The sequence below is a fragment of the Hylaeus anthracinus genome, unplaced genomic scaffold (genome assembly GCF_026225885.1).
Source record: "Hylaeus anthracinus isolate JK02 unplaced genomic scaffold, UHH_iyHylAnth1.0_haploid 11982, whole genome shotgun sequence".
In the NCBI taxonomy this organism is placed as follows: Eukaryota; Metazoa; Arthropoda; class Insecta; order Hymenoptera; family Colletidae; genus Hylaeus; species Hylaeus anthracinus.
Window position 1 is genome coordinate 12162585 of NW_026534330.1, and position 13449 is coordinate 12176033.

The 13449-nt window shown below is 36.3% G+C and overlaps 2 protein-coding genes across 3 annotated transcripts in view; one reads left to right on the plus strand and one right to left on the minus strand.

Annotated features, from left to right (window-relative positions):
• Window positions 1–8784, minus strand: part of LOC128886387 (probable beta-hexosaminidase fdl) — a 30209-nt gene extending 21425 nt beyond the window's left edge. The window contains exon 1 of one of the 2 annotated variants that reach the window (XM_054141230.1): window positions 8643–8784. The gene's annotated coding sequence lies outside the window, so the exon portion shown is untranslated. Of the gene's footprint in view, window positions 1–8637 lie in introns of both variants that reach the window. The other variant, XM_054141227.1, reaches the window with a different exon arrangement.
• Window positions 8785–10647: 1863 nt separating this feature from the next.
• LOC128886406 (Golgi resident protein GCP60) lies at window positions 10648–13207 on the plus strand. Its single transcript, XM_054141279.1, has 4 exons — window positions 10648–11038; window positions 11320–12374; window positions 12464–12523; window positions 12599–13207. Exons 1-4 carry the CDS (start codon window positions 10861–10863, stop codon window positions 12698–12700), a joined length of 1395 nt encoding a protein of 464 aa, XP_053997254.1. The 5' UTR covers window positions 10648–10860; the 3' UTR covers window positions 12701–13207.
• Window positions 13208–13449: the final 242 nt, after the last annotated feature.

The window sequence follows — 13449 nt, forward strand, 5'->3', positions numbered from 1 at the left end:
GTGGCTTTCAAAGACCTTCAAAAATAATCATAAATGAAAAATACGATCTGCGATAAACATGTTAACCACGTACCTCGTGGCCCCTAGTGAATCTGCTAATATTGAACAATTTCTTTTGCACGGCAATGTAAATTTGTGTAAATAAAGAGCCAGAATTAGTGACTACTTCAACGCTGTAAATTCCCGCTGATATTTTTACACCTCTCGAAATGAATTCCCGTGTCTTTACCTATCTGCACTAAAAACAGAATTTAATTCGTATATTGAATGAACAGAAACTCTGATTTAATGATTGTTATTCGCTCAACCACGAACGTAATTTGATTGTTGAACAAGTAACCTATTTAATTTAGCTATCTTTTATTCGTTATTCGAAACATTTAGACGAAGAAAATAACTAATCTTAACCTTCGACATGCAAAGGCCATTTTAGTGGTCCTTGACTGCGTCGTTGACCAGCTTAAAGAGACCACTTTGGAGAGGTCTGAATTACTCAGGCTTCATTTAGAGTCGTTTGCGAAACTAATCGAGTGTCGCAAATTCGTCTACCATCAAGTAATGGCTGCAATTATTTGGTGCGAACGTTCGCAGCCCCTGAAGCAACACAAGAGGAAATATTATTAGACATAAATTAGGTAGATTGGTAGCTAGAAAAATTTAGTTTATATTTTCGTTTGAAGACTCGAGTCCAGAAATATTTCAGACAAGGCGTATCAATATGAGCATAAGTAGCTCGTTACAATTACAGTTACGAGCATGTAAATCGATACTTTAACGTCATTGATTACAGGCTCGTCGGTCAATTTGGAATTTTATCCTTCATTTGCGATAATTCAACGCTATTTATTCATTTAGAGAAACGATCAACAAACACAGAGGAGATAATCGAGTTATCTTGTAATACGCAACGTTAGCATGAGGATTACAATAATCGTCGGTTCAATTTCTATTATACGAAATATATATTTTCTTGTCTAATCTTCTCATGAGCGTCAGCGATAATAAGGCTGTGCTTTTGTTGTCAGCCAATTATCCATAGGCGTAGATAACGAAAATATATTTAAGAAATAGCGAAACTTGATAACGCCATAAAAATTTAATGCGATTGAAAAACAAATATAACTTATCGCGTGTTTAAATTGGTACACTTAACATTAATTAGATTACAGAGGAGTTTTTAATCCTCTTTTCACTCGTGCGAGTGTACAAGATATAAATTTGATTCGTGATTAATTGAACGAGATTAGATAACCTTTGTCGTTACTTCGACTTGGATAGAAAAGAACTTTCGTGACCCCTCGAGTTTATAAAATAAAATTCTTCGCAGGAGACGTAAGATTTACTCAACGAGACTATTTACAAGGAGGCACGTTATTTCGCCTCGAAGCTCGCGGAACTTCGTAATCGAAAGTAGAAAAGTTTTGTACCGCCGTATAATAATTTTCCACCTCTTCTGCTGGAGAAAAAGGGGTGGAAAATTTTTCAACGATCCGCGTAAATGGTTTAGCGATTTCCGGGGTAACGAAAACTAGATCACCGAGTGAAATATCTCCTAACAAACTTTCATAATTGACATATTTCAAGGAGAATTGTAAAGTAATAAAGTGAGGTATTCCATATAAAATAAAATTGTTCGAATGTTCAAATTTCTCTTCTTCGAGTACGTTGTTTCGATAACAAAACTAACGTTGTCGGCCGTGAAAATTGGGAAATAAAGTAACTCAGAAAAAGCAGACTATTAATCATGATAATTATTATTTTAAAATGGACTGAACGACGCAATTTTTGCCTATCATCGAAAATAACGACGTCACTAAACAAATAATAATTGTAAAGGAAATATGAAATAAAGACGACTGGATAAGGTTTAGGATTCCATGTTATTTCGTTAATAATTCGTTAGGTTCGTTTAATCTAAGAGTTAAAAAGGTAGCTCCAAGGTAAACACGTAACATCCACGCACTCGCGGGCATAATGTCAATCGAGGGCCGCGTCGCACCGCCTTCGTTCGCGCTCATTTAGCTCCCGAGTCATTATAAACATCACCGTGGCGTGTTTCGATTAATTGGCCTTGTCTCTTAACGGTGCCACCGTTCGAGTTATTATCCGAGTTGACTGCCAGTCGACAGGATAATCGGTATGTTTTTACAACGTCATCGGATTTACGGCTTACCGAAGAAAGAAGAAACCCCGTCTGGCTTTTCAAAGACTTCCGTCCCGTTACCCCCGTTTCCTCTCTTTACGCTTAATGGGATATTTTCAGTTAAGGGGACTACGCGTGGATGCAATATGCACTTTGCACTTGTCCGTCTTCGTTTGAAAATGCGTCCACCATGACAACGCACCTTTTCGAGCGAAACACTGAAACTGAGCAATTTTTCACCTGAACATCATCGCTGAAATCTGCGTTCTACGTCCTTAAATCTCGAAAACTTGAAATAACCTGTGCAAGGCAGATTCTCTGTGAAAAAACGAACCGAAAGTGTGCAATAAAGTTTCTTTGTACGAGCCTCCGTTTTCGAGAGAATCGATGCCAAAAGTGTTTGGTGTACGCGCACTTAACTAGAGTGCTCCGCGCGTATTCAACGTCGATTCTCTCGAAAACGAAGCCTCGCATGGAAAAAATTCGTTCTACATTTTCGATTCGTTTTTTTCGAGAGGAATCAACGTAGCGTGCCAGATTTCTGTAATATTCTGGAGGGCGTCCTAAATACCTTGCTTTCGGTCCTTTTGTTCCGCGAAACCAGACGCGAGCAATCAGTGCAGACGATTTAAACAATATTCGTCGCAGCGTTCGTAATATCGTTTTTATGAACGAGGAAGACAGTAAATTAAATTTCTATACTACGTGAATGCTTCATTTGAAAAATGTACGTATTTCGTGTGCACGATGAAGGCTGGTTGTCGACCAACTGGAAACGTGACGGACATTCGAGTTACATATTTCAATTTTCCCTGAACATATAACTGATACGACGAGCGTGTGCTCGTTTCGCGAAACAGCCAGCGATATCGTGAAAGACAATAGAAGACGTACGAACATTGTCACGAACCTGAACTCGTGTTACGCGAGTCCTCGAAACGGAATAATAGCGAAAAGGGCGACATGAGCGTGGAATTGTAATTATTTTAATGGTAGCGCGCGACGAAACAAAGCGTATAAAATTATAGTAATTGAAAAAGATAATTCCCTTGTAGTACGCGTGACTTCAGCCAGGAAAAACAAACAACCGAGACCTTGCACGTGCTTCGTGTACCGTGTACGGAGAGATTTTTAATAGAGATGAGACTACGTGTCGCAGTTCTCTGTATTATACAATTCGGATAAACGTTACTCGAATGCTATGGAAAGAGTACGTCCACTAATTAAATATCTGGGATAGTATGAATTGGGCTGTAAATCAAGTTCTGCTAGTGTAGCATCAAGCAATGAGATTTTTGTGAAAATAAAAGTCTTATCGTTGACGGGGATATCTCTTGCAATCTTTTACGATCGATTAGGGCTCGATCTCAAAGCAAACAACTCATATCACTAAACATGCTTTAAATCGATACGTCCCTACGGTGAAATTATCACAGTGATGATAAACATATCTCTTTTGTCCATGATAATAACTTTTTCTCAAACAACATAGGAATCGAGCGAAAATTTCTGACTTGGCAACACGTCGAATCGCTGCGAAAGAAATTACAATAATAAATCAATGGTCGATGAGATGATACACAATTTAAAGCTATTAAAACATCATCCAAATGATATACCGCCTCGACGATAAATGGGTGATTCTGTTCTAACTGCTACTTTTTTGATTGAAAATGTTTCAATTTTATAATTAAATTTTTTTTATGCATATTGCATGCATATTATTACTCTATTTTATTGTAAAAATGAAAGTCCGGAAGGATTTTGCTACAACTTTAAAATATCGAGAATAAGAATCAAATTTCAAATTTTTCTTGCCACGGTACCGACATAAAATAAATTTAGTAGATATTCTTTGGAAAAATGATTAAATTTATTTACAAATTGTATTATAACATTTTAAAACTCTTTTATTATAATTATTTAACACTTCAATAATAAATAGTAACTCATTTTTAACAAATAATAATACATTATAATTTATATAAAATATTAATCAACTGAGATCTAACACATACTATTTTACGAAAAACAAATTAACTTAAATATAGTTTTTGGTTTTCATCACAGCATTTTTTGAATTCTTGAGCTTCTACGTAGTGGTACAGTCTGAGTTTTTGTTGAATAATCACTAGCAACATCTTTTTGAAGACTTTTTAGAGTTTGAGTCAACTTCGGCGATTTTTTAACTTTTTGCGATGAATCCTTTGATTTTTTTATTTTTTGCATCAATCTCTTGTTTATATTTCCAACTTTATCGTTTGAAGAGTAGTGAATTCATCCCATAAAAAAGTGTTTACATGAATTTTCATTAGAACAATCAAAGCAACTTAATGAATTGAATAAAATACAATTATGCTGTAATTTATTCCACGAGTATTGATGTACTTTCATAGTATCTACGAAAGGCACGAAATTATTTGGTAATATTGCATCAATATTCGATATTATAATTTTCTTGTACGAAGTATTGGAATCATCTGCCATGAAAAAATTATAATTAATAATAAAAATAATTTTATTACTAATTAAATATATTTATACTATTTTTTTACACGGTACTGACATTTTAAATTCAATTAGCAACTGTAATTATTTGGTTATGAATTTGATAATATCCAATTACGGTATTATTTAAGTTAGTAATAAGTACAAAAGTTCATTACTCATGATAAAAAATTAACTAATCAATAATTAACTAAATTTACCAGTACCACGGTACCGACAAGTCAGTTTATGACATACCTTTTTGAAAAGTGACTTTTAAAATGACACAAACTTGTTGCACAATTTCAACAGTGGTATGTTTTTAAATATTACATTTTTAATGTACTTTCAATAAGGTTAACTAGTTGTTTTATTAATCTCGAGGTAGATGGCGCATGAGTCGTACAAATTCAAATTAAAAAAATCCGCTTTAAATCTAAGGACAAACGTTATTAAGCCAGAATTCAATGTTTAATTAATATATTGAAAAAAAATTTGTCACTTTTTTTAAGTTTGATTATTTACATTAAGTTTTATGGATTAATTTGTTTGAATCGTTTATTGCGACAAAGAAAATAATGAATTTATAGATAAATTCTAGAAATGGACATAACACGGTACTGACATTTAAGTGATATATTGTAAGTTTTCTCTGGACTGCAAGTTATATTACACAGAAAAAAAAGTGATGAAATACGTTCAGGAGGATCGTATTAATACAAAAATTTTGTGATTACAATGTTAATGTATAACCAGTGGGAGTAAATAGTACAAGAGATTAACAATCACTGTTGGAATGGAATCACCCAAAAAATACGACTTTGTATAATAATACTTTTCTCGACTATTGGTCCAGATGGACGTTAGATTTATCGTTGTTTGCGCAACGGCGATAACAAACAACGAACCGTGGTATATCGTTTACTTGTTCGTCGAAAGTCTTTATTATTCTCCCACGCGTTTAATAACTGCAGCCCACGCTCTTCAAATACCGCGGTCTATTTCATTGCCCCCGAAACCTTGAACGATACGTACATGTAAGGTCCATTAATTGTACAAATCATCGTGCAGCTTCCTTGTTCCTACGCACTGCACGTGCAAAGCGTGTATCGCCGGCAATTTTTGTGCAAAACGAGTTAAAGACGATATTGCAAATAAATTTTATATTCTATCTGTAATGAGATCAATTGCTTCAAGTTCAGGAAATACTGTGAATTAGTCAAGGTTCCAACTTATCAATTATCGTGTCTTATCATAGTAGGTACTTCCTCGAAACAGTCGAAATGTGCAAACATTAGTCATCGTTGTACGTTTTCAATTCTAGTAATTATAAGTGTAGAAGCCATCTTCTCTGCTACGAAAAGGACACTATAAATACGACTCTACACCTTAGCATGCTAGTAACACGTTAAAACACTATAAAGTAATCAAAATCTTCATGTACGAAATTTCTTACACCACTCAAGAAATTGTTAGTTTTACAGGTCTGTGTAAAGAATAAAGTAAAGAGATTCTTTTGTTTGAAAAGGAGGTCATGAAAATTAAGATTACGATATTATGTGGAAATTACGAGAGGTTAAAGAATAAAGATAATATTATTACTGTAGATATATCATACACCACTCAGTGGATAATTTCAAACTAGTTTGATGTGCTTCAATTTTCACTGGAGAGGATCCCTCGTAAATTATCGTTAAATGATGACACGGAATTAAAGTCGAAACCAGTATTGCCGATGTACAAATTAGCGGAGCAATCCTGCGAGTAATGTACGAGCCGTTCATCATGAAAATGGTGCAAATCCATCCATCTTTTTCATGTTGAACGGTCAGTGGACCATTATCCCTAAACGTTTTCAACTACAAGCCCTCTTCAGAAACAACCCTATGCGAAGGTAATAACTTTAATACTATGAAAATAATCCCTTACGGTTAGAATGCTTAAGTAAATTCATCTAAACATCGATAGTTTCATTTTGAAATCGTTAAAATTAACAACTCGAACGTTTTCGAAGTAAAAAATTCGCTGAGTAGGTGACGAATGGTCTCTCTTAATTTTAATCCGATTCTAATCTGGAACTAACCCAGATTTCACGTGCGTCCAAATTAAATTAACGGCTGGCGGGTTAGGGCTGCGCGTTCATTAATCAGATAATGAAAAACGTTGATGCAGCAGCTTACGTTGAAAACGGTTGCGGACACGATTTTAAATTTTTCATTACACGAGCTTCGAAGAACGTAATAATCATTCTGAATTGGCGATTACCTAACAAGATTCCGTTTTCAACGTTTCGAAGAGGGATACATACATATAACGTTCACTATTCGAGAAAAATTACATTTGCGAAGATTGAATCGGAACGCTAACAATGGGAGAATTACAATTCCGATTCAGCTAAATGAAAAATGAAATGTGGCCACTCTGGAATAATTGGTCGCGTTAGCAGTTCGACGAATGACGTTGCCAAGTATGACAAAATTTCCAATTCATCGGAGTTCTATTCAAAATCCTGAATGCGCTATAATTATCGACAGATTTATATTATGTATCGGTACGGTTCAATAATTCATAAATCTCATTCGCGTGATTTTGTTATCGTTACAAATTCTCTTTTCATCGATTTTCGTTTTCGTTATTTGTAGTAGAGGCACTATTATTGATAGATGGAATCGAAATGCAATCAAATTTCATTGAAAACATCAATGATCATTTGAAAATTGAAATTCACAAATATAAATTAACAAGGTTGCCTGCCAAACGAATATTCTTGAAAATTTCTGCTAAGATTAAATATTATTTAGACTATCAGAGTCTAAGTAATGAAACATTTATCGTAGTATTTAGTTTTGTAATTACATCAAAATTCAAGAACTTCATTTAGATTCATCTCCTGTGACGTCTAATTTTCAGAATTAATCTTTCTAGTTCTTGAATGAAAATCACTTTCACCCATATATGGGTGACGTGGCGATCGACGTGTTAATGACGTATTATTAGGAGTAGAAATAAATTCTGTTTATATTCAATCGTTTGGTATTTATTTAAGTAGAAATATTTACTCCGGTTTTTTTTACCTTAAAGTACCAACCTTCTAAGTTCTCCTGGTTACCTAACAATAAGCCCCAGCCTACAGAATTAATTTCTACAGCTAACAATTAACATGTGTTCACAATTATACAGGTAACGGTAGAACAACAATGACGTAAAACTCTCCTATAAGACTCCAATCGGATGAGCGGTAATCGCTCCGGATTTAAACATCGATTCGTCGCAGCCTTTAAACCTTTAAAGGTACGCAGATGTGTCACACTGTCGAACCAGAGCCGGCTAGTCGGCTACGACGCACGCTTACACACGTTTTCTCAAGTAAATTCTTCGAAAGTAATCGTCCCAGTGAACTCGCGTTGTTACGAGTTTCACAACAATCTCCCATTCACCTGTGTTCCCCAAAGATACGCGCATGGGTCCCACCGTACCGAGCAACGAACACATAAAAAAACAGCTAGAGAACTCAGTCGATGTTAGTTTAAAACGTACCCAAACGTACACTTTTCTAATGTTCATCGGTGTTCCATGTATGTATACACTCTCTCCGAATTTTGGGAGCAATCACTCGTGAGATGCAAAGCAAAACAAAGCCTAGCATACGTGGGTACGCTGCACCCCTACCTTATCTCGTAACCAGATTTTTCTTAAGTTTAGACTCTAGGCCGAGAAGACCGAGAATTGGGGAAACCCGTGAACTCGAGTTTTCCTAAATACCGATCTTTGTTGTATTCGATAACAGCCGGGAAAGTAATAGGTTACGCCTTTGTTCTGTGCTGGTGCATACGCGAGCCTGGCTCCGGCCTGGACAGGACAACAAACGACGAAACGACGTATCGAGGATCTGACAGGTCGCGAATCCGGACGGAAAACGCGGTAAAAAATCAATGGAGCCGCGCGAAGACGTTAAACGCACCGCACGAGGCGAAATAAATGGGAGCCGGGATCGTAGAAGAGCTTACCTAACCTTGCAGCAGGACCGCTTCCTCACTAGCCAGATCAGCGTAACCCTCGCCACGAGTAAAGTTCCATGTACCGTCCGCTGATTGATTCGTCCCGCTACTCGCGGAATCAACCCTTCGACTGGAGCTTCGAGGGGGACATCGAGAGACCGTGGAAAGAAAAGAAAAAGAAAAAACTCCTCACGGATAACGGTATATCCCAGCCATGTCGAAAACACGAAAGAGGCACGATTTGCCGCGCCCGCGCGCGCGCGGTCCAACTCGTTCTTTTTTTTCTCAGTGGCACCAGAGTGACTCGTCCCCGTAACGCATAGCTCGTCGCGTACGCATCTGTCCGTCGGACGAGAGTCCACAGAATGGAAAGCGTCTCGTAACGCTTTTGCCTCTCCCGCGCCTCTACATAACGCTCTTTCTCGCAGAGATAACAGACGCTCCACCACCGACCGAGAACAAACACTCGCGACTCTCGCTCGCCGACTGAACGTGTTGCTCTTGACTAAGCAGCCATCTGACGGCGCTGACGGCAACCAACTGCGCCGTCGGTGGAGCTGTTACAGAAAGACCTCATGAATGAGAGCCAGGGTGGGGAATGCATGCGTACACGTCGAATGTGTAGTAAAAATTTCTGATTTATGATCACGAGATCCAGTAGTGGGGTAACGGAGTACTCTAATCGGTTATTGTCGTTACCGATGCCGCAACGAGGTGTGAATTTTAATGGATTCGAGTGATGCATTTCAACCTTTTCTGCCTCAAGTTTCTGTAGGGTATCTGTTAACAGAAAAGAGAACAACGTGGAAAATTAATTTTGTAAGATTCTTCCATACTATTTCTAGGCACGATACTTTTGTGAATGGAGATGTTCATTATGAAAGCAGTGTAAATTCATTTATGTAAAACATACTTAAGGGGGCATTTCACTGTGAACACACAAAAAAAAGCATATTTTGAATAATTTTTTTCTCAAGAACTATTGCATAAAATTGAATGAATGTTTTTCCCCTTAAAGGTATGATTAAGGAAAGTAAATAAAAATTTTTTTTGGTAAAAAATATTTTGTCATTTATTTACAAAATAATATGCATGTGTGCAAAAAAATAAAGTTATCTGCTGGCGCAGGTGATTTTGGATCTCCTGGTAATCTGAAACAGAAAATCGAAAAAGTTTATTAAACTATGTCGTCACACCTATCGTCGGAACCTCCGCTTATTTATTTCATCGAAAATAAACAAAATGGCAGCGTTTCTTGTGAAAGAGAGCAAAAAAAAAACACTTTTTTTGTACCGTAAATCAGGTGAAATTGTAAGTAAAAATCAAAATATCAACTACTCGGAGGTTCCGACGATAGGTGTGACGACATAGTTTAATAAACTTCTTTGATTTTCCGTTTCAGATTACCAGGAGAAAAAACATTCATTCAATTTTATGCAATAGTTCCTGAGAAAAAAATTATTGAAAATATGCTTTTTTTTGTGCGTTCACAGTGAAATGCCCCCTTAAACTACTCTGATAATAAACGTCTCTTATTAAAAAGAGATGAGATGTACGTAAAAATTCATGTCTCCATAAATTCGTGTCTCAATAATAAATGATTTCGCAAGAGGTGTACAAGGATCGAGAAACATCCAAAATATAATAAATTCTAACTGAAAACTGAACATATTTTCAGCGCCAGCTGATCAAAATAGATCCATACTTGAAATAGAGTTACCAGGGTTGCAAAGTTCGCTGTTCATGAAGCGTTATTTTTATAACAAATATATCACATTGATTATTGTGAATACGATCAGAGACGTCACACGTATCATCGAAAAGGTGAGATTCACCTACCAGTATAGCCCATAAAATACTCAAGAAACCAAAATGATGCTATAACAGCAAAGAAATACGCAGTTGCAGCGAAGAATATAAATAACGTCGTTATATTTTTCGCGCTCAAAGATTGTAGAATATAACAATCGATTCGTTGAGTTTCTACGACACTCCGCGGCAGTTTAGTTTCGTCGGATCTTACGATGTGGCAATCGACCAATAGAGAGATGGTCTGTAACCTGTAATATTATGCATAACAAGTGCTGTCATAGAAGGATCATCGCGACATAATACACTTTTTGTCACTGACTTCTTAATGAGATCGGATATGTTTCAATTAATGTACGCATTTAAAGGAATGCGGTTAAGACATTTGTACCGACAGTAATTGACGTGTCAGTGCAATTGCAAATGGCGGGCACCAATGGTGACATTTCCTCGTTAGGGAAGAAAATCGAAAAATTAGCAATATCTGCGGACGAATCGACGAAAAATGAAAACGATACCGAAAACGAGGAAAGACCCGAACCACGTCTATGGGGGTTTGAAACCCGTGAACTATATAAGATGGCAGTAAATTTCTACAAAGGTGAGTCAGTCGTATTGACAGTTTGCTAGAATAATCTACTCTGTTCAGTTCTTTGTATTGCGTCAAAAAAATGACATGTCTATGTAAATTCGCGTTATCCTATCGTTCTGCTATATTTTCGTAACATGTTGGAAACCTGAAGTATAGAGAAATATGAGAATTTCATTCGTAATCGCCGTGTTGATTTTGATGTTGTTCACCTTGTACGAGCTGGACAGTGAATAGATAAAATATTAATTTTTTTTTTCGTCGCAATGTTACGTGAAAATATGTAATTATAGAAAAGGAAGGGAAAGCAGTTCATCTGTCTTACGAAGATAAAGTAAAATTGGTGGCTTTTACGCAACAAGTGACACACGGGAAATGTACAGCAGAGAATGCACCGCCGTTAGGTGTGTTGGATGTGATTGGAAGAGACAGACGTTTAGCATGGCAAAATTTGGGAGATATATCCAAGGAGCAGGCGATGGAAGGATTTATAGTTTTATTGGATAAATTGTGTCCTTTGTTTAGGACAGTTGTAGAAGCACAAAAAAGAGATATAGAAGAAAAATTACGACTGAAGAAGGAAGAAGAAGCGAGAAAGTTGGAGGAGGAAAGGAGATTAAAAGAGTTAGAGGAACAAAAAAAGAAAGATGAAGAAGCTCGATTAAAAGAAGAATTACAGAGGAGACAAATTCAGGATGCCTTAAATCAACAAACTTATTATCAATTTAAGATGTATGCAGAACAACAATATCCTGGAAATCCAGAACAGCAAGGTGTTTTAATACGGCAGTTACAAGAGCAGCATTATCATCAGTATATGCAACAGTTGCGTCAGAACCAATTAGTCACAGAAGAGCAAACCCCAGTAGCGAATAATGCCACAACTGATAATGAACAAAAGGAAGAACACAAAGAGACAGATGAAACGGCACTGTTAAACGAAGAAGACTCGGATGAACAAGAGGATTGGCCACCTATAGCTCCTGCAGAAATGTGGACAAGGAAAGGTGTGGAAGAATTTAAGGAAAGTATTAGGAGAGAAGCTGGTGATGCAGTTATTAAAGTTGGACACGGAGAGACAGTGACTGTTAGAGTGCCAACACATGAGGATGGCTCTTGTTTGTTTTGGGAGTTTGCAACAGATGGTTATGATATAGGTTTCGGAGTATACTTTGAGTGGTCAAAGCCAGAAACAAGTCAAGTATCGGTACATATTAGCGAATCCGAGGATGAAGATGAAGAGGACGAAGATTATATTTCAAAAGAAGATTTGGAAAGTGGAGTAATAAATGGCACCATGCAGTCAGATTATAAACCACCGTCGCCACCTATAAGCGTGGTAGTACCTGTAAGTAGATACTTACACTTGTATTTCAGTAATATAGAACAAAGTTTGGCATTGCTATTATTTTCACAATCTTGTATTGTTCTTAAAAGGTATATAGGAGGGATTCCCAAGAAGAAATTTATGCTGGAAGTCATAGATACCCAGGACAGGTAAGCAAATTCATTCCTTAAAAAAATAAAACTTGAAAAGCTAATACATCGTGATCGTATGTTTTCTTATTGCAGGGAGTGTATCTTCTTAAGTTCGACAATTCATATTCACTTTGGCGAAGCAAAACGCTTTATTATCGAGTCTATTACACCCAAAATGGCTATGTGGAAAATTAGCTTTACTAAAAATCACGGCGATTCATTGAACGTACAATCGTTGAAAACTAGCCGAATGCGATGGTCTGTCGATATTGCTAGTCCAACTAAACGAAGAGTCCTATATCTTATTTCTGTAAACACCAAGCGAAGTGTTCGCTAAGGAAAAATATACTTATTATAGTTACGTTAAGACACTTTATTGTTTAATATGGCAAGAAACTGGGCACAATTAAAGAAAAGGTTCCTATCGTTCCCTTTCCCATGAATGTTTATAAGTGAGCAAACAAAATGTATAAATGTCAGTAACGATATTACACATGCATTAAAGAATTTCTTTGTGTCCGATATAATAGTGTTGTACTCACTTGTATATCGTGTCTATATTCCATTGGTAAATCTATACGCAATATTGTTTTCTGTGGTCATTTTAGACTTTTTGTTATTTCGCTCATGACACAGTGACTGTATCTTATACTTTTATTAATATTGTCCCACATTTTTGAAAAATACATTGAACTAAAAATATTGAAATGTTTCATTTGCTAACCATAATTGTACATGGAAAAAGAATAACATAAGTTCAAAGAACTTTAAGGAGACACTTTCCTTTTTCGTGTCAACATTTATTGTACTATAACCATAACGTTTTCATTTTTTTTTTGTCTTTACAGGAATGATTTGTATATCGTCGTTAATAATAATAATAATGTTACATACGCAGCAATATACACTTACAGGCATTTTTATGCGAACGAATATATGCGTAT